We start from the raw sequence: 27921 nt of genomic DNA on the forward strand, positions 1-27921 counted from the left end.
TTATTTATTAGAAACATGCGTGCAAATGCATGGTTTTTTAATCATTTAGAATTTTAAACACTATTGTAGTTTTATCAGTTTTATGTGTCCCGCTTTTAATATAAAATATGATGGTATGTGATGATGTTTCTCACCATTATTCACCTATACCCTTCTTGATTACCAAAAGTCTAACAGTTCTGTTTGATTTTCAAATATAAGCTCACACCCAGTTACCCGTGCACATTATAAACCTGTAGGTAGGGAATCGGTAGAAAAGCACTGTAATGACAGAGAGGCTCCTTTGTTAAGATGCACGTGCGTATTACAGGAGACTAAGCTCGTGCTGTGTGAGCACTTTGCTTCACATGGAGAGTAACTGTGTTGTGGAGCTGGGGAGCTGAGACCCTGATGCCACTGTAATCCTGATGATTACAGAGAGCACACATTCTCTGTGAGGGCTGATCACAGAGCACTGGACACAGCAGCACACACCAGTCACTTCACAGGAGGTCTTTGCGATGTGCGGACATGTGTCTGTGAGGGAGAGACAGACAGAGAGAGCTAGAGTATGCAGCAAGCACATTCATCTTGCATGAAGTTAGGTGTGTGTCACTTTTTTGTGTCACTTGTAAAACCCATGCACTGCGCTGGTATTCTTCACTGAGTGGCTAGAGGCTGCATTTAGGAACGCCGTTACTTCTCGTGATGTTTCCTAATACTTTGGAGCCCTACAGGTATGAGCTTCAAACAGGCACGAGACACCTCTGTCTCCATCCACACAGCAGAGACTGGGACTAATCGCAGCGGGCGCCACACACCTCAGGAAGGTAGCAATTTTCCATCATTACCGTTAAATCCTGCTTAAAAGAACCGGATTCCACAGGCCTAATTACAAGGTGTTAATAATAACAATGTAATGACAGTCATTTTAAAGCCTGCCCAAAACCATAATCCATCGCCCAACTGACTCTCACATTTAAGTGTGTAACTGCTGTGTGATGTCTGAATTTTGAAAGCACCATGATTGTTATTGATTGCCATTGTGATTACTCCAACAGTCGGTGTGGCAGGGTCTGCGCGTTGGGGCTTGAATTAGGAGCGTCGTCAGCTTTTGTCAAATGGAAATGCAGCTCTACAGACAGACGCTGATGCTTGAAGACACGGCAAGCCAATCTACCAGCCTAATTGCTGTACGGGACAGAGCTTTGCAGCCAGGGAATCGATTTACATATATTAGTAAGGTTTTGTATTCGGCCTCTGTCTCATTTAAAATGATTCTGCATTAATTCAAGACATCAAGCATGACTATGTGCAAGCTTTTTCAATGTTAACTAAGGGTATGCAGTTTGCAGAGTGAAAGAAATACAGCCAGGAAACAATCTTCCACCATGGTAATTACTGCTAAATGAGGCTGATGCGAAGCTGACCTGCTGTCTGGTTAGGGGTGTGGCAGAGTGCCCTAAACACAACGTCCAATCACAAGTCTTCCCCCAAACCCTGGGATCAAGACTCATCATTGGCTGAAAGTCCCAAATGCACGCCAGACTTTTTCCAGCACTAACTCTGTCAGCTTTGTGACAGCTTAAGAGAAGCTACTCCAGATTCCTCTCTGACCGGTCTCATTCTGGGACCAGAAAAGTGTCTTATGGATTGTACTTAAATTCTAATACTGAAAAGAAAGAGAAGAAAAAATGTCTGCGTCTGGGGACTCAAGAAATGAGTTTTCCACAGAAGAGGATGCAGGATCAACGCAGCTGAAGCTCGGGCGCATGGCACAAACATCCTGTCTTCCCTTCAGCGTTGAAGCTCTCATGTCGGAGACGAGGCCGCTGGCTGTGACCAGCAAAGAAAAGGGAAATTATGATTTGAAGGAGGATGAGGCGCAGCGGACAGATGAGTGCACACAAAACTTAATATCTATTAAATCAGAGCCACTGGAACAACAGGAATTTCCCTCTTGGATATCCAGCTCCATTAAGATGTCTACTCCCCCACGTAAGTCATTTTCCAATCCAGTTTTATTACTAGTTAGTGGTTCAGTTTTGAATCAGGGTTTTTTTTTTTTAAATCAGGGTCTTCGAGTACTGTAAGTCATCCAGTTTAAACTTTTGTAATGCAAATGTGTAAAGTTGGAGGAAAAGTCCCACAGCTGGCTTCAAGTTCATAATTTTAAGAAAGAGTTTTTATGCATAATTAATACTGAATCAATAGACAAATCAAACATTTTTGACAGAACAAGAAGGAGTAATAAAAAGAGAAATATATTGATTTGTTTTTAAGAATTTTGCATAATGATTTTTCTACTCACCAGTTTCACATTGTTTAAAGATAATCATCTTGCATTATTTAAAATTTTAGATAGTGGTAAATACTCTAAGAAGCAGGATACAGGAGAAGCGTGGCTTTTCCATCAGTATTGCTGTCCATTAATTTTCTGATCATTACTTTTCCTGTTTAGTCATTTGGTGTTAAACCACTGAAAAGGAAAGAATTAAAGGTCTGTTTGCTTTGACAGCTGATTTAGTTTCATGTTTTCCATATATCCTGTAGGGCAGCTTAGTCCGACAGTCTGCTCATTGAGGAAGCACAAAACCAACCGTAAGCCTCGTACTCCCTTTACCACAATGCAGCTTCTGGCCCTGGAGAGGAAATTTCGTCAGAAGCAGTACCTGTCCATCGCCGAGCGGGCCGAGTTCTCCTCCTCACTGTCCCTGTCCGAGACCCAAGTCAAGATCTGGTTTCAGAATCGACGGGCCAAAGCCAAGAGGCTTCAGGAGGCTGAAGTAGAGAAACTCAAACTAGCAGCTGGTGTAGGCTCCAAAGCTGTCTTCTACCCAGGATACTCATCCTTGGGTTTTCCCCTGCACGCTGGTTCGGCAGGGCTCTATGGACTGGGCTACTCATACGGCCGCACCCCTGTTCTCCCTGCTGCACATCTGGCTATGTACGCCTCACAGGTCGGCTACAGCCTTTTCCACCTCTCCTGAGACGAAAAAGAAATATACAGAAAGATTGTGCTAAAAGGGATGACAAGAGTGTATCATTAAATCATGCACCTTATGCAAAACTTGTTTGCATGTGACCTGAAGTGGACTTTAAGCTTCATTGTTTGTCTTAAGAAGGATTTACAAGTGTTCTGCTATTTGCAAAAGACTATGGAAGGATACAGCATCCCGAAGGTCCCTCTTTGCCATTTGCAAACATAATACCAGAATACATATTGTTCAGATTGTCTTTTCTGCCCTTTTTCTAAAGTGTTTCTCACTTGTTACCCTTCAACATGCAGGGATATTTCACTGCACCTTTAAATCATTGAATACTCAAGTCACACATATTTATTTGTAATAGTTTTAGAGTCACATACTTGATGTTACATATCTTCATTTTCATTAGTTAATATTTTATGTATATGATATTAAATTGAGATCCTTAGCACGCCCCCTCGTTTGCTGTATTTATTTGTAGCCTGCATACAACACAAGGTAGAATTGGTAACCTGGTGCGGTTACTTTAATGCAGTTGTCTGCTTCTTTTGATGTGGTCTTCTGTTCATACCCAAATTGTGTTTAGTTCTTTGTTTGGTGGCCCATCTGCTTCTGAAATTCAGTGGCCTCCTTTTGTTTACCACACATGCAGGAAGAGGCTCTTTTCTTCTCATCTCGTTTAACACGCCTCATATGCTTTCTTCTACAGAAATGTTAAGGTCAGTGCAAAATATAACGTATTTCAACTGCAATTACACAAAAATAACATTTCCCTCGATGATTTCCTTCCCCTATTCTGAATGCATTGTGAGCTCTACCGTCTAACTAATACTGTCTTTGTTTCCCAGAAAGTCGTCATTATATCATTATTTCTTTTTCTCACTTATGCTGTTTTGGGTGTAAATTATCTTGTAAAAAGATCAATGCGTTACGAGAGATTTTAACTTTTGATCATAAATGGTTCAGTTCCATTCTGGATGAAAGTGATCCTAGCTGCTTTATTGCTATAGAGAGGCATCATAAACTTCAACTTTTGGCAAGAATTTGGAGCATTTAGCGTCTTTATTTGGGCCTAAAAGCAGTGCTGTAATCTTAAATCCCTAAAATGTGTTATGTCTTGTGCTCTTTTGCTGTTTGGGCTCCAAACTATTATGCAAGGAAAAATATGCTTTTTATTTTTTTTTAACAATATCTTGAATTTCTGCATTTATTTTTCAGGGACTCTTTGATATAAGAAACTTGTGTGTGACCAATCAAACAAACTACTCAAGCTATTCACTTTACCAATGTGCTTCAGGGATTTGCACTTCAAAAATGAAAGCACAGCATAAAAACTACAGCTGCCAGCTAATCTCTAACATTAAGAATAATGAAGTAGCAATTTCTATACATGGGTGGATATACAGCGGGGTGGTCCAAGGGAAGAGGTGTTGCACTCTTTAATGAATATTTATTCAGCCAAATTTCCCCCTAAAGATGAGAAATTATATAAACAAAAATGAATGCTTTCAGCAAATAGCACGTCTCACATTGTCTTAATTGTAAACATGTGTTTTCATATTGCTCTTGGATCTCACAGAGGTAGAGATTTATTTGCTTGATGTGAGCCTTATTTTTAAACTGTATACTTTAAACGAACTCTCTCTGTGAACTTTCTAACACAGCATTATAGCAGGCTGTCCCTTTGCAGTCTGTAGTTTAATTGTGCTTGTCTCAGAGTTCTGACTCCAAAACTCTGTGAAATTATATGTGCAGACTCAGTGATAACAGAACGGGGCATTACATGGTCTCTCTGTCTCTGTGCCTCTTTCCTTCACCAAACTTGGAGAAGTCTTGTTACCATTAGCACATATTTCACAGTCCATTTGCTTCCCTCCATTTTGAAATTAAACCCGGCATTAAGCTGATAGGAAGGCCCTTAATAGCGTTGACTGGCCACAGTCTCCAGTTTCAAATGTTTTCAGTGTGAAACTTAGGCAGAAGAAATTATCACAGCCCATTTGAGATCAGATAAAGAAACAGAGACGTTATGTTTTATAATGAATAGATACATTAACAGTAATCATTATAAACACCAAATGTAAATGAAAATCGCCACAAGATAGATGTGCAAATTTGACAAAGCATGATGTTATTTTCATGGAAATGTGCCTTGAGGGTTATTTACATTCTTACAAAGCTAATTTGAGTTTCTTGGGTAATTAGCGAGGGCTCGGGTCATACAGTCTTTCTAATATCCTCAGCCAAGAGAGCAAAGGGTCAAACACTTCACATGTTAAAACAATACTCACATATTTATATATGCATTGAACTTTTCACCGAAATACTCTTTTTTTTGTATTAGAAATTTAAAGGAACCTACATTTACAATTGCTTTAACCCACCGCTGTCAGTTTTACCCTTCATAGTTTACATTTAAGTGTGTTTGGAAGACTTTTTTTTAGAGTCGGTATGAATAAGAGAATATGAATACAAGGGACACATCTGACAACCAAACAACCAATAACTCTGATGATGCACTGGTAGACAAACAAGACTATAACCTCTAAAGGTCTGCATATTGCTTTTAATTACTTAATATTTTTGTGAAGTAAAATCTATTGGTCAACATCCCCCTGAGACCCAGTATATTCACTATGTTTAACACTATGTTCTTTCAGTTTAACAAAACAAGTTAAATTGAAAGAACCTCTTTGAATTTGTCTTCCAATTTCAATTCTTTTACATATCAGGACATATAAAATTAAGCCAAAACGCAGAAACGGTTTGGGAAACAGTTAATAGAAATTAAGATGGTGAGTAGCACTTGATTAAATGATCATCAACAAGTGTGAGTGCCTATTTATACAATGCCAAAGAGAAAAGACCTCAGCAATGATCTTTAAGAAGTATGGCTCGTTTGGAAGGATTGCCAGAAGAAAGCCTTTCGTGGTGGGGGGAAAAACAAATGGCAAGACTTCTGAAAAATATGTTCAAGCAATGTTTGGACAGATTAGACTAAAGTGTACAAGTTTGGCCATAATGCACAGCTCCATGTGTGGCAAAACCCAAACAAAGCATATCAGCACAAACATCTCGTATCAACTGTCAGGCACGATCTTGTCTTACTGCCACAGGATCTCCGTACCTTACAGTTATTGAGTCAACCATGAGCTCCTTTGTATACCAAAGTGTTCTAGAGTCAAATGTGAGGCCATCTGTCTGATAGCTGATGAAGCGCGAGCTGATTTGATGAGCTCAAGCACAGGAAGAATTCTACTGCATGGCTGAAATGGCTGAACCAGAGAAGAATCAGGGTGTTGCAATGGCCCAGTGAAAGTCCAGACCTCAGCCTGACTGATATTGTGTGGCACTACTCTAAGAGAGCTTTGCATAAACCTGCCCACAAACATCAATGAACTGAAACAGCGATTTATGGAGTAATGGACCCAAATATCTCCACGGTGATGTGAGAGACTGATAAAGTCAGACAGAAAACACTTACTCCAAGGTAATGCTGCCAAAGGTGGTTCTACATGTTATTAAATCGTGCTGCTTCTGAACTTTGGCTTAATCTTTCATAAGAAGTAATGACATGGTGTGGTGTGCCATCTGTTATTTCTCATCTGAGGTTGTATTTAAGAAGTTTAGATCCTGGTAAGATCTAAATGATTGATCACGATTAAGTAAAACCTTAGGACTATCAACAAACAACACCTTGACTGTGTCAGCAAGTCACTGCATACAATAGGTGTTGTTACTTGAACCTAATATTCTTGCAGCTCTGCCAGAAATCCACTAGGTGTAGCAGCTTTCCATCTATTGCTGCTCATTGAAACCAACAACACCAAACAGTCCTTCTGATTCTAATAACAATATCAGTAAATTCATTCTCGGCATTTAGGATAATTTTTAATAGTTTTGGTTGATGACAAATCTTCTTGGATAGAAAATGGCATGTTATGTAACTGCTGTTAGATAATTTAATTCATCATGAGTAACCTGGTAAATAAAAGATGAAACTCTTCTGTGTTGTTCCACTGTGTCTTTAGTAAAATGCACAAGTTTGGGCTTTGGGGATTTCTAGAGTTCAGTGTGGCAATCCTTTTAACTGCATCACTGTTGAATTGGATCTGCTCACACAGAGTGAGATTTAATTTGATTGAGAATAAGTGGCCTTCCCCTCCACACTTTTATTTTGACAGATATAAGCAGTAATAGGCATTTGTCTAATTATACCTATTAAGCAGGTCCAGTACTGTGCAAAAAGTCTTTAGCCATCCGTCACTTCTTTAACTTTTGTTACTAAGGAGGTATTTAAAAAAAATAATAATAATAATAATTCAAAGGTCTTTATCAGCAGTTCTTTAGGATTTCTGAAGGTCTTTAAAACTGTTTGGACTTTCGGCTGATTTTTCTTTGTAACTGACCATTTTCAGAGGAATGTATTTGTTTTTTTTTGTTTAAGTCACTTAGCACTACCCTATGAATGATTCATGCATAAAAAGGCACCTAACTGTTGTGTCTGCACATAGGAGATGACTTAGCAAAGACGACTTAGCAAAGAACCAATCTGATTTTGTAAAATCGTTTTTTTACCAGCAATCTGTCAAAAAAAGAAAAACACATAATGTGTTCCCATTTATTTAGCTGAATCTAAGAAAAATGCCAACAATAACAGTTTGACAGGCACAAAATATCATTCTTATACCAAAAAGATGATCCTCAAAAAGCTATTAGCTGAAACCTTGCCATATCTTGGCAGTGTCTGCAGTGTGTGCTCAAAAGATTTTGAAAACTGGAAAGGGGAGGACAGAAACAGAAGTGGCAGGCCTAAAGAGCTATATATAGCAAAAGAACAGTATCTGTTACTTATATCCTTAAGAAATAGGAAAAATCCAGCAAAGACTTGACACAGAACCCAAGAGATGCATGTAGACCTTCAGTTGATCCATCCATTGTTTGCAGAAGGCTCATCAGAAAAGGTCTTGGTGGCTGTCAAGAAGCCATTCTAAAGGAAGGGAAACAGGGAGAAAAGGCTGAGGTAGTAGTATAAGTAATATAAAAGGAAGGTATATTACAACAATCTCATGACAGAGAATGGAACAAAAGGTAGCAGACATCCAAAGAAGAGCTTTCAAGAAGCCCAGAGAACTATTCCTAAAGATGTCTGTGAAGGTTCTCAGTCATCCAGGTCATCGTAGTCAAAGGAGCTTGCAAAGAAAAGCGTCTGGACTTCTATAAGTTGCTTGAAGACGTTTCACCTCTCATCCGAGAAGCTTCTTCAGTTCTAAGGTCAAATGGTGGAGAGTCCCAGATATAAACCTAGTGGGAGTAACCCCCCACAGAGGGACAAAAGGACCCCCTGATGATCCTCTAATCGCCTGAGCCAAGGTGTGAAACTGGGCGTGGGTCCCAATCAGCCAGAGTTTCGGGTGAGCCCAGTTTCACACCTTGGCTCAGGCGATTAGAGGATCATCAGGGGGTCCTTTTGTCCCTCTGTGGGGGGTTACTCCCACTAGGTTTATATCTGGGACTCTCCACCATTTGACCTTAGAACTGAAGAAGCTTCTCGGATGAGAGGTGAAACGTCTTCAAGCAACTTATAGAAGTCCAGACGCTTTTCTTTGCAAGCTCCTTTGACTATTCCTAAAGACTAACTAAAGAAATTAGATGGAAGTGGCCTAAGAGACTTCAGGATGTGTTAAAGAATAAAGGTGGTCACACCAAATATTGTTAGAATTGTATAATGTATGCATGTTTTTGCCTTATTATATATCAATTTATGTTTGCACGTTTCAGTAAATTGCTGCACCTATTTCCCATTTTTTCTAGAAAAATATAAAGAAATGAGGGGTAGCTAAAGACTTTGGCACAGTACTGTATTAAACATGGCTGCAAATTTGGTAAAAATCTGTTTTAGGCTAAATGAAGCAGTAAGATCCATTCCTTAAAAAAAAAAGAAACCTTAATTTGGCATTTCTCCCTGCATCTCTCCTCTGCTGTCTTTGCCTGTATGGCAAACTGAAATCCAAGATCAACATTTTAAGATTCAGCTGCGCACTCAATCCTGGTATACAGTGCTTGCTTCACTGCACACGAGAAAAACACACAAATGTAAGGATCACTTCTCAGGAAGGAAGCAGAAATGTGAGCTATGACAAACATAAGAGGGGTGGGATGGAGGGGAGAGAGTGTGGTGATAATTTTTGATTTTGGTACAAACCTTGCAGGTCAGGGGAGTTAAAAGCATAGCTTGGTGTCCCTAAGTCTTAGGGACACCAAGCTCTTAGGGTCTTCATGTGAAGTATGAGCTCTTAGGGCCTAAGAGCTCAGTACGCTTCATGTGAAAAAAACACAAGCAAACCAAGAAAACATTTCACCAATTTGACAACACGTGGAGCATTTAAAAAGAAAATAGAGATAGCACAGTGTAGCACAGACTGACACTAAACAGAGACGGACACGGTTAAGGTATGACTGTCGGTGACTCATGCAGCTACTGACACTGATCACATGATGTCTTTCTGTATTTTCAGTGCATTCCTATATCTGGTTGTGTTGTTTCACTTGAATACTTTGCGGGTGTTGTCAAATCCCTGAATATTTTTGATCCTGTTTTGTGTATTTTTATCAGTTTTCTTTAAAAGTTGGGGTGCATGCACTCAGAGTCACCGCACACTGGCACTTGTATTGTTCAAAGTGCAGTGAAAGACATGACATGCTTTTATCTTGTCTTCAAAGCTTGCAGGCAGGTGTTTCCCTGAACAACCCCACTCTATCCTCCATCTTTGCCGTTCACTCTTAGGTTCTCATCTGCGTCTCTGAACACTTTTTTGTCCTCTGCTTTACTGCCTCCTTTTCTTTTTCAGTCCTGGTGTACGATGATGCAGTCATTGTGTAATTAGACTCCCATTCACTTGCACAAACTGTGGCTTAGATAAACTAACAAGTTCAGAAGTTCTTTATCAGTGGAACTTGATCTTAACTAAAACACACAAACACACACAGAGGCAGACCTTGTCCTATCCTTCCAGTAATTCCACCTCTAGCACTTTGTGTCTTTTGTTTCGTTCTTTCAGCTGGTTTTCAAGAGATATCGCCCCCAAGCAGGTTTGGCCAAACAGGATGACCTATTTAAACATAAAGGAACACCTAAAAGCTTTGGCTTTAAGGTTATAAGACAGAAAGCTTCTCATGGGTTATGACTGTTTTTGTGACGATCTGGGGCATACAACAAGACAACCTAAAAAGTAATTAAAAATGAGACAAAAAAAACCTCTAGGATATTCTTTTTATATATATTCAACTTAACCTTAAACATATTCCTTTTTTCACCTTGGAGCTTTTTTTCTCTGCTGCTGTGCATTTTTTTCCCAGGTTATCGTTGCTCTTTCCCTCCTTATAAAGCAGCAGCCTGATGTTTTGTGTCCTGACACTGTTTCGTGTAGGTCTTCTGCTTTCAAGCCCCAGCTCTCTTTTGAAGCACTGAGGTGAACAAAGCTGGAATCAGCACTACAGTTGTTGACCTTTGTAAAGAAAGAACAGCACAACCTTTCGTATTTGTTACAGTTTCGTATCGTATTCGCACATAGATTACAAAGTGTTTTTCTCCTCATTTATTTCACTGTAAGCCTACGACATGCTGTGCGTCTAAGATTAGATTATTTTGTTTCCTCTGAAGTAACTCTTGCAGATAGGACACACTAATGTCAACTGAATTAGCATCTCCCAGTGACATCCATACATTGCCCCGTGGGAGGTTTGTACCCCGTGTCTGAGCCTTTTTAGAGCAGTGACATCTTTAGCCTTCACCATTGTCTGTGTTTCCTCACAGATCTGTCTCTCCTTGCTGTCTCCTGAGATCCTGTGACTCATAAATCTTCCCCACGGGCTCTATTGTACTAAAGGAGGCCTAGTTGCCCATCTCTTTGTGATAACTTAGTAACGCACTAGGTGTCATGACATACACAGAAACACAAAGGCTGGTTTACATATATTTAATGGTAATTATGGATAAGGGCGAGCTAGGTAGTAACTTTTTACTCTGTTTTGACTTTTGATTAAAGCAGGGATGCACATATGGCCAACCGTGACCTCTTTGACTCCTCTTTCTGTGAGTCATCAGATATCTACACAGAAGAAAAATATTTTAGCAATTACAACAGCAGTTTTTTACATGATGGAGAAATGCAGCTGTAGTAAATAAATGGAATCTATTAGTGTGGCTCTTTGAGCTTAAACTGTATGTGTAAAAATGTTCTGGTAGCAAAGTTTTTATTCAGTTTCTGTGGACCAACAGTAGAAAATAGACATTTCTATATTAGATCATCATTTAAATACTAATCTGTTAATAAGTTACTTTTGTGCAATATGAATGGGAATTGGGGAGTCTTTATCAGTAGGAAAAGCTCTTTAAAGCTTATGAAAATATGTCCAAAATCTATGTCCTCCTTCATATTTTCCAGTGGGCTGGGTTGGAGTCTTTGGCGTGCCAATTCTGGCTTATGGGCCAGAAAGAATAAGCCCTTATGGTTAAAACATATTTCTCAGCTAGATAACAATGAAATTAAATCAAGCTTTTAAATGTACATAATGTTCACTAATGTAAGGGTTCACATGAACAAATCTGACTTTGATTTTTGGTAATATATATATATATATATATATATATATATATATATATATATATATATATATATATATATATATATATATATAATTTAAAAAAACATGTAACATATAATGTAATTGCAATGAGGTATTTCTGTAGTCTATTGATTACTAGATAGTGGAAAGGGGATGGGATTAAATAAGCTTACGCTTCTTCTTGCTCCTTTTATGAACATAAAAGTTATTTGTAGTTGTGTTTGCTCGTTTTCCTTTTGTTTTGCTTTGTTTGTTTGTCTCTTTTAATTCTATGTTGTTGTACTTTTTCAACATGTTCAAAATAAAGATTCAATCAATTAATCAATCAATCAAAGAGTTGATAATTTGGGTTTCCATTGTCACCATTTTTTTCTCAACAAATTACACAGTGTACCTGGTAAAGATTTTCAACTGAGACGCAATATGTAATTTAGGCGTTAAGAGTAAAAGGTTTAAAAGGATAGAGAAAAAAGTGAAAAATGTAGAATTCAATTTGAGTGCGTGGCCTAAAATAATTAACTAAAATGTTTTGTAGACTTACATTAAAAAAATAAATACAGATTCAAAAGTCATTCATGAGTCATTCTGTAAGCCTTAGATGGCAGGAGAAGTAAACATAAGGAGATAAGGCTGCCACAGCCATGTCTCTGATGCAATGGTTTTATGGAAACTTGGCAGACTTCAAAATCCAACTTAGAGTAATTTGGACCATGTGGGCAGTAGTAAAACATCACGAAAGGACTGTGAGTAGTGTGTCCTTGTTTTTTTTTATCTACAATTATTATTAAAAGTGTACACATATGCTAGCTGTAGTCAGGTCACTGGTCAGTCTGGTAGTTCATATAATGAGGCAAGCATGGTTGGGGATTCACATATTGAATTATTGATGGACAGTAGGTGGTCTAAACAGGAGGGGAGACTTCAATCTGGGACAATTAAAGACGATTGATGCAGTCCACAGAAAAACCATTCATCTCCACTTCCTCTCCCCGGTGTTCATACAAACCATTTAAATACAGATGCTTTGTTTATTCTATTCTTTCCGTATAGGAGTCTTATTACATTCTTATTTACACAGTAAGCCCTGACGTGGCTTACAGCAGGTATATGGGTTAAAGTCCCATTTGGTGAGCTGGTGAATTGTTTGGGATTTTCTACTTTATTCTCTGTCATGTTGCTGCTGAATCACAGAACAGATGGCTGAGGTAGTCTCTCCTATGGGAACTTCATTTCACTTCTTAGTAATAATAAAATCATGCTCTTTGGTAGATGCCATCGACATCCTGTTAGCCGTCCTCTCCTGTCTAAATTTATCTTGTAATAAGGTAAATGAAGGTGAGAGAATATCCTGAGTTTTCAGGGGGCTGGAGTGCAATGTGCCATTAAATATTTACGTGAAGGGGTTAAAGCATTTTATGGTACTCGGATAGGACCAAAAGAAAGCTCTGCAATCGTTGTTCCCACAATCCCCCAGCTGTGCCGCTCTCTTTATATGTGTGCGCACATTTGTTTATGCTCGTGTGGTCCCATCTGAACTTTCCAGAGGGTAAAAGAGCCTCCTGCTGCGCTTGACAAGTCCTTTCTTAAAATAGACAAAATTGTGTCCGCTGTCTGCTTCCCTCCTATGGAATTAAAAAAAAAAAACAGCACAGTTGCACAGCCATCGTACCATCACACTGCAAAAATAAATGTTTGACATGCTTCTATTTCTGGCCCATCTGAGCGAGACTGTGTTTTCCTGACTCTTCTCTTTGGTCATATCTTGTACTCAGTTCATTATTAATCCTGGTGTCTTGATTCAGTCACTGCATAAAATATTGTGTGTTTTAAAAATACTACAACAGAAACATTGTAACATATACACACACACACACACACACACATATATATATATAGATATAGATATAGATATAGATATTAGGGGTGCAACGATACACAAAATTCACGGTTCGGTTCGGTTCAATACTTTGGTGTCACGGTTCGATATTTTTTCGATACAAAAAATGTTCACGCTTTTTTAATTTGTCATTTATTAAAATTATAAATATATAGTTTAACTCAAACGTACAGTTTTTAAATTTAATGTTGCTGAAACAACAAGGGGATAAAATAATAAATCTATCGGATCGAGAAATCACTCATCTTTGGAAAAGAGAGTTTATTACGGAGAAATGTCTCTTTCCAAAATAAAAGCTATACTATACACTTCTTCTGGGGTATATTCTCATAAGGAGAATCATGTGCTAACGGCTGTCTAAATGACTCGGGTAAAATTTGTAGCATGCGTGCTTGTTGTTTTTGTCTGCTTCCACTTGTCTTTGCACTAGGATGATGTCGGCGTAAATGTGCAGTCATATTCGTTGTGTTCCCACTAGTGCTGTTAACGCCACAACACGGCAAATCTCCTTTAACAAGCTACCGTGGATTGCCCCGTGCGTGGGGCTGGACGGCGTCAACACGTTAACGAGCTAACTGCGCTAACGCAGTAGTTCCCACCCATGTAATTGAGGATTGCGTGGCACATTCGACATACTGTATTACTTTTGTCCATGACGCACTTACCTTCAGGGTCATACTTCACATGAAGACCAAAATAGTTCCAAATGCCAGATATGAATGAGGGTGGGGGAGGTTCAATTTGCCATGTTGCAACGAGCTTAGCTTCTGTCTCGCTAGCTTGCACTGCACTCAGTGGATCTGCGCTGGACAGTGCAGCCTAGGCGGAGTAGTCAAACGCAGATCCACTGAGCTCTCAACACAGACAGCATCGTCAGAGGAAAAGTTGATAAAATAAATGTAACATTTTGTATTGTTCGATACATATGCGTACCGAACCGAAAGCACTGTATCGAACGGTTCGATATCGATACGAGTATCGTTGCACCCCTAATATATATATATATATATATATATATATATATATATATATATAGCCAAGTAGCGATGAGTAAAACCTGCATTTTCAAACTCCAATTAAATGATTGAAAAAAAGAACCCTGTGATCAAATAGAACACATTTGCTCCAGTTATGGAGGTTAAAGCAGAAAATGTTTGCACAAGTTCAATATGATCTCACCCCTCTGTCTATACACCACTGTATTAGTGAAGACGATAACATTTTATGGTGGCGGTATTGTACTAAAGCGTAAACGACTCCTCGTTTACCCTGACCAGCATATGGATCCGGATCAACTAAGTTAACACAGATACAATAAAAGCCACTTATTTTCTTTCTACGATTAACTCTTTACTTCTTTAGCCCTGTAATTTTCTCTCTTATTATAGACCTTGCCTCAATCTGCTCCCAGTTTCTTCTTTAATTCTCAAACCGTCTTTTCATCTCGTTGTCCTTATCTCCCTCCCCCCGTACTCCTCCTTCCTGTTCTTTCTGTCTCTCTCTTGGGGATGTTTGTTCAGCTTGTCACAGTGCCATCGCTCGAGTGGGATGTCTGTTGCTGAGTGGTCGCCTGTACTGTCCTCCCGCTCTGTTAATCTCCTTTTCACATGCATAGAGCAGGACTTAAAATTTATGCCTGGCATTACATTCATTCGGGTTGTTGTTTTTCATCCCCTTACCTCGCTATTCGTTTTTTGTGTCACATGCATGACAATATATATAATATATATACAACACTCATATTTATATAATTATCATAATAACTTTTTTTGCTCAGCCATTAATTCAGTCATTCCTTTAAAAAATTGTCATTCATATTTCACATTTTATCAGGTAATACATTGACTCTTGAAAACAGTTTAAATAAGCTTTTCCCTTTGCTTTGTGCAGTTCATTATAGAGCTTCATTATAGGCTTTCTTTCCTTTATACATACTTAATTATGATGAATAATAAGGTTATTATTAAGGTTAAGGTTAATAAGGTTTAATACAAAAATTTTAAAATCAAAGCTGACTGCCCCTCCACTTCTCCTTAAGGTTACTATTACAGCTGCTGTAACAGTGACCTTAGTAATGACTAAACTGAACTAAATGTGTGAAATAGTGGAGAACCCCTTTAATTGCCAGCGAAAATCTAAAAACTATAAATAAGAATGGTATGGGTCTAGAGAAATGAAAAAGTTCACAAGAAACTGGTACAATTGATGAAAATGTCAAACTATGCTGTCACTGGTTTTTCGTGTTGCCAGATTAGAGAAACTGTGAATGAAAGCAGAAACTAGTTGCTTTCAAATGAGAGTGCATTTCTCACCACCTCATATGGGGGTTTCACTTATGTGCAAGAGTAACACATTACCCATCTGTGAAACATCTTTTCCTTTTGCAAAAGCAAAACACGTGGTTTCTTTGTCATGTAGACATAGCAAATGACTCAGTGGTTGCTAGCAAAAAACAGCTCATTTTACAAGCAAAATCAGAAGTGATTGTTATCTCGTTGACTTTAGAAACTAAATTTTGAGCTACATCTTATGTAACATTAACTTGCACAGCATTGTCTGTGCATTTGTATCCATCAGGTTGCTTAATGCTTTCATTTAGTTTTGGGTTGGGTTTTTTTTGGTTTTTTTTACTTTTAACTGAAAACGTTAAGATGAGTAAAGCGCTTGAAGTGTGCTTAATGTTCACCACTTGGCATGCACTGTAGTTGGTGCATTACAATGTAACTTCTTTGTGGTCAGTCAAGTCCACGCGTTCAGAAAAAAACAACAAAAACAAAGAAAAATTAGCAGCACACCCATATCCATACAGACCCTCACATACTCATCCGATGACAAAATTTCCATCGTTCGGACACAAGTGGACCCTAGCGTACTTACAGATGCAGAAAGTCTATCCAGCTTACTGGAGCCTAACTACTATAGGGTAAGAGGCAGGGTAAACCCTGGACAGATTACAAGGATCACAGGGCTAACATAGAGAGGGACAGACAACCATTCACACCTGTGTGCAATTTAGAATCACCAATTAACCTAACCCCAATAAATAATAATAATGGATTGCATTTATATAGCGCATTTCGAGACCCTCAAAGCACTTTACAATTCCACTATTCATTCACTCTCACATTCACACACTGGTGGAGGCAAACTACAGTTGTAGCCACAGCTGCCCTGGGGCAGACTGAGAGAAGCGAGGCTGCCATATTGCGCCATCGGCCCCTCTGGCCATCACCAGTAGGCGGTAGGTGAAGTGTGTTGCCCAAGGACACAACGACCGAGACTGTCCGAGCCGGGGCTTCAGGTTACAAGACGAACTGCCAACTCTTTGAGCCACGATCGCCCCAAATGTAGTCAAAGTCTAATCAAGGCTTAAGCATTTATTCAGTCACATACAGAGGTACTGTGGATGGTATTATTATTCAGCGTCATATCTGACTCAGGCAGCAACCTCCGGGGCTGGTGCCAAAAATGGCATTTCCAGGTGAGGCGGTCCTGAGGCGGACTCCAAAAGCTAGTTAATCTCCATGGTTAATCAAGCTTGCTATCATTAGCTGAGGATTTAGCACTCCACTTTTTCTTCCAAATACAATCGCTTCTGGTGTTAGCAAGGCAGCGCAAAAGCAGCCATGTTGCTAACATTGAGGTTCCAGATCGGAACTTCACAAACCAGTGGTTGGTCATTTTGTCTCATGGAGTGACCTCCAGGGGACATGAGCTAAAAAAATAAACTGACCTGATTTGTCCTGACCCAATCCACTATAGAAAGCAGATTTAATGTTGGCTAAAAAACGGCTTATATTGCCTTGGTAGCATATCACAAACTGTCATTGAGGTGGAGAAGGAAACATTGCTGAAGCATATTAAATGAGTAACAAGCCAAAGCAGTGGAAGCTAATCAAATTATACACTGAATAATAAGCTGGGTGCAAATGAGTTTGGAGGGTGAACAGTGTACTCAGCAGGGATGTTGTCCACTCCAGCCACGCTCTGCAGCTTAGTTGGGGAGAGAAGAGGTGCTGTCTGGCAGAGACAGCTCTAAGTGGAGAAAATGCTATTAATGATGCTAATGTTGATGTTCTTGCTGGTAGGATGCCCCAGAGGTGAATTGTGGTGATGCTAATGCTAATCAGCTAGCTTGTGCAGGAGAAGATGTCTTTTTAAAAAACATCATCAGCTGAATGAGCTGTCAGACACAGAGCAACTGAGTGATTACTGCCAAATCTACTGGGAACTGGGAGATAGTTGCCCTGCTTCATGGGCTTAATGATGGCTGCTGTTTGTCTGGCCTAAATGAGCTAAACAGTGAGCAGTGCTGAATGTGAGAGCTTTGGAGCTGATGACTGCATGTGCTGAGTCATGCTTGTGCTGCTCTCATGCACTTTTGAAAAATATGGAAATTAAATGGTAAGAGTGTTTGTACTCCTTTTATTTACTAAGGCCTGAAGAGAGATTGCTAGAAAGAAGCCAAATAGAGAAAGACATGAGTATGACTATTTTCTTCTGTTATCTGACAGTTTAATATCTTAAAACTTGCTTTGACATCACAGATTTATATGTGATTGATGCGACTACAAAGCCGTGGTGATGGCATTTTGCGGAAAGCATTTTACTAGAATCTGGATTACCTAAAGTATACACCTCTTCACCATCAGCAGCATCAACTAATCTCTGGCTAGGTTTTAGAATAAGCTCAGATGGGATACAGAAACTGAGAATTCCACACTTTTACATACTTAACATTGTTCTGCACATCACTACTCAGACATACATGAGCAGCAGAAAATCAGCAGGACTTCTAAGTACTCATGTTCAGTTTCTTTGTGATACTTGACAGCATATTTGTGCACACCAATATTTTGTTTGTTTGCTTGAAATATATTTCAAGCAAACAAACAAAAACAACCAAACTTGCTTTTGCAAGTTTTTAGGCTTTTTTTGTGTGTGTGAATTCATCGACCAGGGTAAGAAAGTCACGCAGTGTCCTAGTGTAACATTCTACGGTGCAAACAGCATGAACATGGTCCTGAGCCACATAAACACAACCTTTATTTGCCATCTGCCAGATTTTACTCACTTTGTCTTCCACTGTGGTCTGTTTAAAATTTTCTGCCATTCGTGACGCAACACATTTCTTTGCCTTGGATAATTGTAAATTTTCACTCATTTTCAGACCTGTCTTTGTACCTTAGGATATTTTTTTTGTTGATCTACTTCATAGGTGTCAAACTCTGGCCCGCAGCCTAATTACATTTGGCCCGTGAAGCCATACCAAATTACTATTAGAGCTGGCCTACTGGTATTATACAGCTAATATATATATTGTTTAGTATTAAGCTTTGCTTGTTCCATATTCAGTTTTTCAGCAAAACGTGTTTGAGTCCATAAGAAAAGATTCATTCTCATATCTGGAGGAATAAATATATTTCAATAAATATTAACTTTAGCCCGCGACTTTGTTCCAGTTTTGAATTTTGGCCCACTGTGTATTTGAGTTTGACACCCCTGATCTACTTAATACTGACATGATAACCACTCACACATAAAAATGCACATAACTCAAGGCATGAACCAGTGTTGTGTCTACATGTTTGGTGTGGAAAGGGCTTAAGAAATAGGAAAAACTCCACCAAAGACCCGACACAGGACCAGAGAGATGCAACTGGCCCTTCAGCGGATCCATCTACTGTTCATTGAAGTCTCAGCAGAAATGGTCTCAGTGGAAAGGAGTCTGTCAAGAAGCCATTCTTAAGAAAGGGAGAAAGGGCTCATGTAGTGTAGCTTGAAGTGAAGTCATATTACAACAATATCTTGACAGAGAACAGAACAAAAGGCAGCAGATATCCAAAGAAGAGGTCTGAATGTCTTTCGAGAAGGCTAGAGAACTATTCCTGAATTTTACTTAAAAAGAGATTAGAAGAAAGCTTCCCAAAGAGAATTAAGGCTGTACTGAATAATTAAACATGGTCATATCAAATATTGTTGGAATTGCAAAAAGCCTGTTTTGGCCTTATATACTGTTTGATTTATGTTTACATGTTTTTTTTATAAATCGCAAAATATAATTATAAAAATATAAAGAATACACAGCTTGAGGCTTTTGTACAGTATTGTGCAAAAGTATACTGTACTATGTTTAACCAAACTAGTAGACCAAACTCTTGGTAAGCTGGTTGTTTGCTAAAATTAAACCAGTCTTTTATTGTGCATCCCTCCCTCGCATAAATATTTTTTCTCTTATCTCTTTGAAGTTCTCTGTGTGAGCATTCCTTTCTCTTCGTTCCCTTGGTCCTTTCCCAGTGGTGGGGTCAGAGGGCATGTCCTTTCCACTGGAGCCAGTTAGAGTGACGAATGGTAACGCAGTAATGCCAGCGGGTTTGTAGCACGAACAGTAAACAGTGCGAGGGTGGAGGAAGAGAGCGGAGGAGTGTGATAAGAAAGAGAAATGGTGAGCAAGAGCAAAATCAGAAAGATGAATGAAAGGCTTGCCGCAAAGAACGGGCACTAAAGGTCAAAAAATTTGCAGGGCAACCTTTGGCTTAAGCTTATGTATCTATTTTTGAAGAGCAGCCTTTTGCCAAAATCAGACAAGCTTTTTGAATCTGCTGTGCCATTTGCAAAGAGAGCCTCCATCGACCCCGACACAAAGAGAATTTGAGTGGCTGGGTGTGTGTTGTGATTGTGCTGATGCTCTTTCACCTCAAAATAATCGAAAATCATCATAGAACATTGGTGATTTCACCAGCGAGACCAGACGCAGACAAAAAAAAGTTAAAAGGTGTTTTTTAACATGCAAAGTGTATTCATGACTTTCAGCATGTAACTGTGTTGATGCACTTTGGCTGCAGCCACCAACACATTTGCTCTCAATCCTGGTGTTGTGCGAGGTATTAAAAATGCATTAGGCTCTAGTGCAATTATAAGAGCTCTGACAGTTTTGAATAATACATATTTAATAGAGAGTGATACAGATTATGGAAAACTGTTTAATAGCATTTTAATTCTCCATCACCTCCCCTGAGGAGGGGAGGTGACAGAGGAATCATTAATGGCATTAAAAATCCACCAGGTGTATCTTTCTTGAAGCAAACAGTATGTGACTACAGGATCCTTCATTATATATGTGACGGCAGTCAGACTGATGACACTTTCTGGTGGGTTATGTGATATTTACACAGCATCCGCTGTGTCTCTTTTTTTTAAGTTGCCATTGCTTGATTCTTACATAAGACTGTCTGTCTCCTTGTCCCTTTTTTCTCTCGCTCTCTGTCTTAGTAAATCATTTCCCTAAGGCCAGTCATTAGCATCATCTAAAGTTACCACATCTAACATCCATTTTCTGAAGTGCCAATCCAAAAAGGCAGGATTGCTCTGAGAATATCACAAGTTCCACAGGAGGGAAAGAAAGGGCAGCAAACAGAAATTTTCTGTGTTCGCCGAGTGCACATGACATTGCAAGGACTCTGGGTTGGGCACTGGAGCTAGCAGTTGTAGCACTGCATCACAGACACACATTCCCTCGCACACACACACACACACACACACACACACACACACACACACACACACAAACACACTGTCTTGTTGCCACCTCAGCCATCACTCTGAATGATGTCACTCAAATTAATTGCTGTTCCCTTCTCGTGGCACGCTTGAGGAGGTTTCTTAGAGGCAAGGACAGTCCAGAGCCAAGAGAAAGCGGCCTTTAAAGGACAGCTCTGCGTGCGTGTGTGTCTGTGTGTTAGCCCATGAGAGGAAGAGTTTCTCTCACAGTATATAGTTTTTTACATATTTATAATGAGCATTAACTTAATTCAACTGAACGATGTCACTTCTTACACTTGCTGCTTATTGAGAGGGATTTATTGCCCCGTAATTATTTTAATATGGTTGACCAGCAAGACGAAGCAACAGTTCTACAGAAAAATTAATCAAGTTCTGATTTTTACGACGCATCTACAGAGATATTCATTAACATTACCGAACATGAACTTCATGTCAAACCATCTTTGAGTGTGATTTATCTTTTAAGACGACGCAGCAGGCTAATGTGGAACAGAGTGTGTAACTGGGTCTTGCCAAATATAATTTATTTCGTCCTTGTCGTTGCTCTGCTGTCTTTTCACACTTCAACTACTTCAATTTCCCTCGTACTCCCCATTGAAGCATCTGAGTGGATTAGGTTCTTGTCACAGGTAAATCCATAACAGACAGTGGAACCACCGCAAACTAAAATCTACAATCCTCCTTATCCTCTTCTTTTAACAAGGAACTGAAACACGGAGGTGACAAAGGTGCATCGGAATCAAAGTTCTTGTTTAGCCGTTTGGTATTGTTTAAAAATTGATAGAGTGGGAAATGTTGTAATGCAATCAAAGAAAGAAACAAAGCCAACAGTGGGGATAAAGAGGTGCCACAATGGTTGCACTCCTTTATTATGCCAGGCTATTCACAACTTCTGATTAGGCGCTTCACTTTACAAATGATGGCAATACATCACCGGACTGAACAAACACATGAACACCAGGGTTATGTGAGAGTGAAATGTTAGATGTGAAGCACAGCTGATCCCATTAGGTTTTGCTCTTTGGATGCTGGTGTGAAATTGGCTTTAGGTAATTTGATGTGTGGAGGTCAAGGCTGTGCAGCCACTCTGTCTCTTTATCTCACGCACACACACACACACACACACACACACACACACACACACACACACACACACACACACCCTGTGGATTTCATGAAAATGGACAAATATACATTTATAAACATGTGCACTGATGCTTCCACATGCACAAGCAGACATTGCACAGCTGTTTCTTCTGATGGCTTTATACACTTCTGAATGTAACATAACATGTATACAGTAGTAAAACCAATATAACACCTGCATATTCACTCACAACACACTTACAGCTTTTGCTTGTCATGAATTCTCACTCTGGCTAACAGATTAGCGGTAGATCTTAATGATGATGTTCTTTATCTTGTTATGTCTCTGATATTTGCTGGGTCTTATTTTCACAGTTTTGGCCACAACATCTATCAGTCATGATTGATTCTGCCAAGATTTAGATTTGATGGTCAACACCACTCATGTCTGTCAGATGAATTTGAGCCTGTCACCCAAGCGACAACCCCTGGGCCTGAAAAATTAAGGTAATGTTGAATGCAATGGTGGCTAAAGCCTACAGAAACAGAATTATTAGCACAGTGATTGGAAGCAGTAAAAATGCTAACTGGCTTTGTTTAAAGTTTTTTTTTTTCAAAGCTAAAATCAAAGTTTACTAATACTTCTACAGGTAATTTTCAAAAAAAAAAAAAAGAAGAAGAAGAAGAAGCTAAAGCTCATTAGCAAACTAAGTCAGCTTTAGCCTACACAAAGAGAAAAATTCACTTAGCAAAAGATTGGAAGCAGTGGCAAATGCTAACTTTCTCCAAAGCTAAAAAGAATATTTACCAGCACCTCTAAAATTAATTCTGATTTGCGGTATAAAAAGGGTTTATATTACATTGCAATACGTGCAGGACTATTTCATTACTTCCTGGGGTTCTGCTACTGATGAAAGATTTCCAGACAGGAAACCAGAACAGACAGATAATTTTCCAAAACATGAGCCATTTTTTCTTCATTATATGGGAACATAGTGGCCTCACTAAAATAATAAAGATAATAATAATTAAGATTTGTCTTGTTTATTCATCTTTGATGAGCAAAATTCTTCTGACGATTACTGATTTTTTATTTTGGGGGGCTTTAGTGGAAATGAAAAGATGCATTTGATATAGAAAACATATTATTAAATTTGCAGTTTAAGTACAGCAGTAAATAAATGTAAAAATCAGTCTAAAGCATAATTTAAACTGTGGTCTAATGCATTTCATGTCAAACTAGCAACTTGAATGATGTGATGTAATAAGTTTTTTAAAAAACATCTTTATTACACCAAAATTCATTTATGTTTCAAGTGAAGTAAAACAGCTGATAAGTGGACTTTTATTTCCCAATAGAGTTGTGTGGTTTTTAATTAATTCTTACAAATTATGGTGTTCCTCTGTTTCCTTCTAACTTATATTTTGTACGAGAGTCCCGTTGCCTGCCATGCGGTTTTCTTGTGCTACAAGTTGCTTTTTTGCATTGTCCGTCTTGTTAGGTTTAACTCAGAAAAGCAGTAGTTTTAATGCTCTAAACTGTAGGCTGGCTGATTGTCTGGCATCTTGTGTTCATTGCCTTGTTGGAGTTCACAGAGAAATTCAGTAATGCATCCAAACCAATAAGAACTGTGACAAAATCAGTGAGAACAAGACCCATGGTAAATAACGGTCACAAAAAATGACACAATTGTCATTTAGATGTGCTTTCACTATGCAATTTATTGCACAAAGGAAGTGTGTCACCAGTTGACACTGTATTTCTGTTCAATTTCACAGGAACATAAAACAACATTACACCAACCCATTTCAGTTTTCACATAAAGAACCCATAATCCCATAATAATCCCATCCATAGCAGGTACAATACTGTCTTCTGCCAATAAAACACTTTCAAGCACTGGAAAAATCAGGCAATTTGATACAACATTAAAACCACAAACAGGTAAAATGAATAACATTCTTTATCTGGTAAAAATGGAATGCTCTGCAGGGAAACTTTGGGCTCAAACACTTATCTAGATGTTACTTTGACATATTCCACCCACATGAACATAGCGGCAGAACAAACACAACCCAGTGGCAACTTATTCCCTGAATACAGCAGGTCAAGGCACCCCTCCACCCTGCAAAAACTGCTCATGGATGACTCGACACAAGAAGAGCCCGAGGCACTGACCTGGCCTCCGAACTTAGCAGATCTTCAGTTGAGCATCTCCAGGATGCAATCCACCGTTGCCCCACCTCACAACCCACAGGGCCCAAAGTGTTACACAATATTAGGCAAATGGTTTTAATGTTGCCGCTGACTGGTGTCATTTCGGAGGTCACAAGTTTGTAAATTTGGTTTAAAGTTATAATGATTCGAAATGTCGATGATTTATAAATAACATTTCAACCAGTAACGAGGCAGTCGGTTTGTTTTTCCCCATCTCTGCATCCTATACGGATTCAGATCACATTTTTACGTCTCCACTTCTTAGGGATTTCCTTTTACACTTGAATTTATTCACTTTTCATTCTAGCTGTAATATTAAGTCACTTGTGGATGTACTTTACCTGTACATATGTTCAACATAATTTGGCTTGATGCTTTACTGCTGGAGTCTTTGCAGGTCCTGAAATGTCAGTGTAAAGACTAACAGTGTTTCTGTGTGCTGTCATGGAATTTGTTGTTGTAGTGTGCATGCTGGGTGCTACATGATATTTCGGGGAGCATGTTTTGACAGTGTTTGTTTGTGTGTGTGTGTTTGATGATATAGAAGAGAGCAGTGTCTGACATCATTAGGGTGTGTGCTGCCCAGTCATGGGATTATCTATCCCAAGAGCTTGTCAGCACCGCTGCTCTCCCAGATCCCTGGTGCAACAGCGGCGGATTTTAATCTCAATCCCAAATCCTCTCTCCTCTATCAGGAGCTTCTCCCATCTGAAGACAGTGTAGAGACAATGGCGAGCACAGCAAGCCCGCTATGGTAGACATCGCAAAGGCAGACCATTCACCTAATGCAAACATGGATGCATGTGGGGTCGTCGTACCCTTCAGTCAAAATAAGAGTTAGCGCACGAAAGCAGTCTTTGCATTTCAAGTCAATCAGACTGGCTGCAACAGGAACTCTTGGACTGTTTTAAGAATTAAGGGATGAGTCAGTGCTGTGAGAGAGTTGTGAGTCATTTCTTGTTTAGACTGGCCGTCTCTATGTCGTGGCCTCCTGGATACAGTCTGTGGCATCCCAGCAGGATGGAGAAGGCCTTCCGGAAATCCGCATTGAAGGCATAGATGATGGGGTTTAGGGAGGAATTAGCCCAGCCGAACCACACGAACACATCAAACGTGGTGGGGCTGATGCAGGGGAAAGCCTCCCCTCCGCTCGACTGCTCGCAGAAGGGCACCATGCAGTTGAGGATGAAAAATGGGAGCCAGCAACACACAAACACCCCCATTATCACTGACAGCGTCTTCAGCACCTTTGTCTCCCTCTTGAATGTCAACCTGAAGGAGCTCTCCGAGTCTGCGATGCTGGAGCCTCTGCCCATGCTGTCGTGTCTGTTTTTGGCACTTTCGGCTGCCCGCTCTAGAGCAGAGATCCTCCTGATTTGTCTGTGGGCAATGCGGTAAATCTGTGTGTAGGTGGCCACCATGATGACCACAGGGATGTAAAAGCTTATAAGAGAGGTGGAGATGGCGTAGGTCCTATTCAGGCTTGAGTCACAGTTCTCTGGGTAAGATGTAGCGTTTGATGCCAGTGAAACAGAGGACCCAGTAAGAGCAGTGTAAGATTTGGTTTGGGCTTTATGCCAGTTGAGCTGCACTGGAATGAAGGAAATGAGGACAGACAGCGTCCAGGCCACACTGATCATAATATAGGCCACTGTGGGTGTCATCTTCCTCTCATAGCGGAAAGGACTGGAGATGGCCCAATAGCGGTCCAGGCTTATGACGCAAAGGTTCAAAATTGAGGCCGTGGAGCACATAATGTCAAAAGCTACCCAGGTATCGCAGAAAGAGCCAAACGGCCAGAATCCGGCGATCTCCGTCACTGCTTTCCAGGGCATCACCAAGATGGCAACCAATAGGTCGGACACGGCCAGCGAGATCACAAAAAAGTTGGTCACTTTAGAACGCAGATGGCGAAACTTGGTGACGGCCGCGCAAACCAGAGTGTTTCCCAGCAAGGTGGTGAGGATGAGCAGCGAGAGAAAACAGCCAGTTAGGACACGACTTGATGGCGCCTCATCCAAAAACCCATTGTCGATGACAGTTGTAAAGTTCATGGGATCCATCCCTGAAAGTGAGTGTGTGCTTGGGGAGGAGGGGGTTCTTTGCTTATGTCATACTGAAGAGTCTTGCTACATTTTATCCACTAGTTTCTATGAGGCTCCTGTTCTCCATTACTGCGAAAAGTCTCCATCAGTTTATCGTCTGATAAATCACGAAAGATGAGACATTTCAGGCAAATGCTCTCTGGGACAGTCATTTGCCCTCTGACCCTGTAAAATAGATTTGACATCATCTGAGCTGCACTGATGGAGAGGTAGTTGTACCTTAATTCCTCAGTGCAGTGGTGTAGTCACTGATTCTCTTCTGCTTGTTCTGTTTTAGCCCCAAACCCAATGTAATCGCAGGAATCCTCTGTCTGCTTACAGAACACATCAGTAGCCCTGGGGATTAAAAGAAATGAATTAGTCTAGAAAAATTCAATATTGTGTAAGATAAAAGTAATCATAAATATGCATGATTTTCTAAATGTTATATATCTTTTTTGTGGTTTGTTGTGTTGTGGTTTATATAATAGCTCTGATTGTTAATATAGCTGATTACGCAAAAGAATATTAGGGCTATTTTAAGTAAAAGGTAAAAAGATTTGGGGGGGAAGGGGCTCATTCAGCCTCATCACACCCCAAGCACCATTAAATGGCCCATGATAGAGCACAGTTTGGACAATAATAATCAATCATACCTTTGCATATCTCTTTGTAGCTCCTGATGCCCCAAATTTCACCTCATCAAAATCAGTCTCCTTTTGAATAGTTTCCAGTTATAGTTATGTATTTGTAGAATTCGGATACCTCTCATAATGTGGTAAATCCGGGCTGAATCAAGGAAAGACCTATTTGCATAAATATAATTGTAAAGTATTATATTTAATCAGTGTTCTAATTACTATTCCAATCTTCCTCCACTAAATTTATTACTTTATCATTATTATTATTATTATTATTATTGCAATGGCCCCAATAAACCCTCGTACAGCTGTAATTTGTATTGCCAATGATCCGATTTAGAATAACACACTGTCTGGCTGGAGCTGTGAGAGCAGGATTTTCCCGTGAGCGGGCTGTAATTATTAAGACGTGACTCAAAACAAGAGTCACATCCTCCTACATATATACAAACTGTGTTTGCGGTTTCTCTATTTTACTGTTTTAGCACCAAATTCACTTCTTACTTACAGATAAAGTGTGCGGTCAGCTGCAGCTTGATACCACATCTAAAAACAAACGTCCCGCCGCTTCCATCCGAACTTCCCAGTGTAAAGTCCCTCCAAAGAGCATCCAGACCCCATTTCCTGCAAACACAAATAAATGCACAGTCCTGTGTCCTCCCTGGAAGCCAGCTCGCTGACTGTTGCTGTGATTTAATAGTACACACCACCGGATTCAAATGTCACTCAGCGCTCTCGCTGCGTCCTCCTGCAGCCACAGTGCGCATCTGCGGCCAGATCCCAAAGACCTCTGGCTCGCTTCCACACCGGCGCTCTGACGTTGTCCCATTCAGGAGAA

At 39.7% G+C, this 27921-nt stretch overlaps 2 protein-coding genes across 4 annotated transcripts; one reads left to right on the forward strand and one right to left on the reverse strand.

Annotated features, from left to right (window-relative positions):
• The first annotated feature begins 812 nt into the window (after positions 1 to 812).
• Positions 813 to 3446, forward strand: LOC146582040 (homeobox protein MSX-2-like). 2 transcript variants are annotated; one of them, XM_085290278.1, is made up of 3 exons: positions 813 to 1218; positions 1328 to 1977; positions 2533 to 3446. In XM_085290278.1, the coding sequence occupies exons 2-3, from the start codon at positions 1674 to 1676 to the stop codon at positions 2967 to 2969; spliced, it is 741 nt and encodes a 246-aa protein (XP_085146404.1). In that variant the 5' UTR covers positions 813 to 1218; positions 1328 to 1673; the 3' UTR covers positions 2970 to 3446. The 2 variants fall into 2 exon arrangements, with proteins under 2 accessions (XP_085146404.1, XP_085146411.1); XM_085290285.1 differs by having other exon boundaries at positions 1190 to 1218; positions 1335 to 1977.
• drd1a (dopamine receptor D1a) lies at positions 2672 to 27921 on the reverse strand. 2 transcript variants are annotated; one of them, XR_014894260.1, is made up of 3 exons: positions 27592 to 27921; positions 26683 to 26799; positions 2672 to 2965 (listed from the first exon to the last, which is right to left on the reverse strand). XR_014894260.1 is itself a non-coding variant. In XM_085290263.1 (2 exons), exon 2 carries the CDS (start codon positions 26419 to 26421, stop codon positions 25309 to 25311), a length of 1113 nt encoding a protein of 370 aa, XP_085146389.1. In that variant the 5' UTR covers positions 26422 to 26799; positions 27592 to 27921; the 3' UTR covers positions 21922 to 25308. The 2 variants fall into 2 exon arrangements, 1 of the variants encoding a protein (XP_085146389.1); XM_085290263.1 differs by lacking the exon at positions 2672 to 2965 and having other exon boundaries at positions 21922 to 26799.

This window comes from Mchenga conophoros, linkage group LG2, assembly GCF_057382185.1.
Source record: "Mchenga conophoros isolate Kocher_MC1m ecotype Shallow Benthic linkage group LG2, M_conophoros_male_GT1.1, whole genome shotgun sequence".
NCBI classification, from domain to species: Eukaryota; Metazoa; Chordata; class Actinopteri; order Cichliformes; family Cichlidae; genus Mchenga; species Mchenga conophoros.

Coding starts and splice junctions, on each gene's coding strand:
- drd1a (XM_085290263.1), bottom strand. CDS start 26,421: ATGGATCCCATGAACTTTACAACTGTCATCGACAATGGGTTTTTGGAT.
- LOC146582040 (XM_085290278.1), top strand. CDS start 1,674: ATGTCTGCGTCTGGGGACTCAAGAAATGAGTTTTCCACAGAAGAGGAT. Junction 1,978..2,532: donor TAAGATGTCTACTCCCCCAC/GTAAGTCATTTT, acceptor TATATCCTGTAG/GGCAGCTTAGTCCGACAGTC.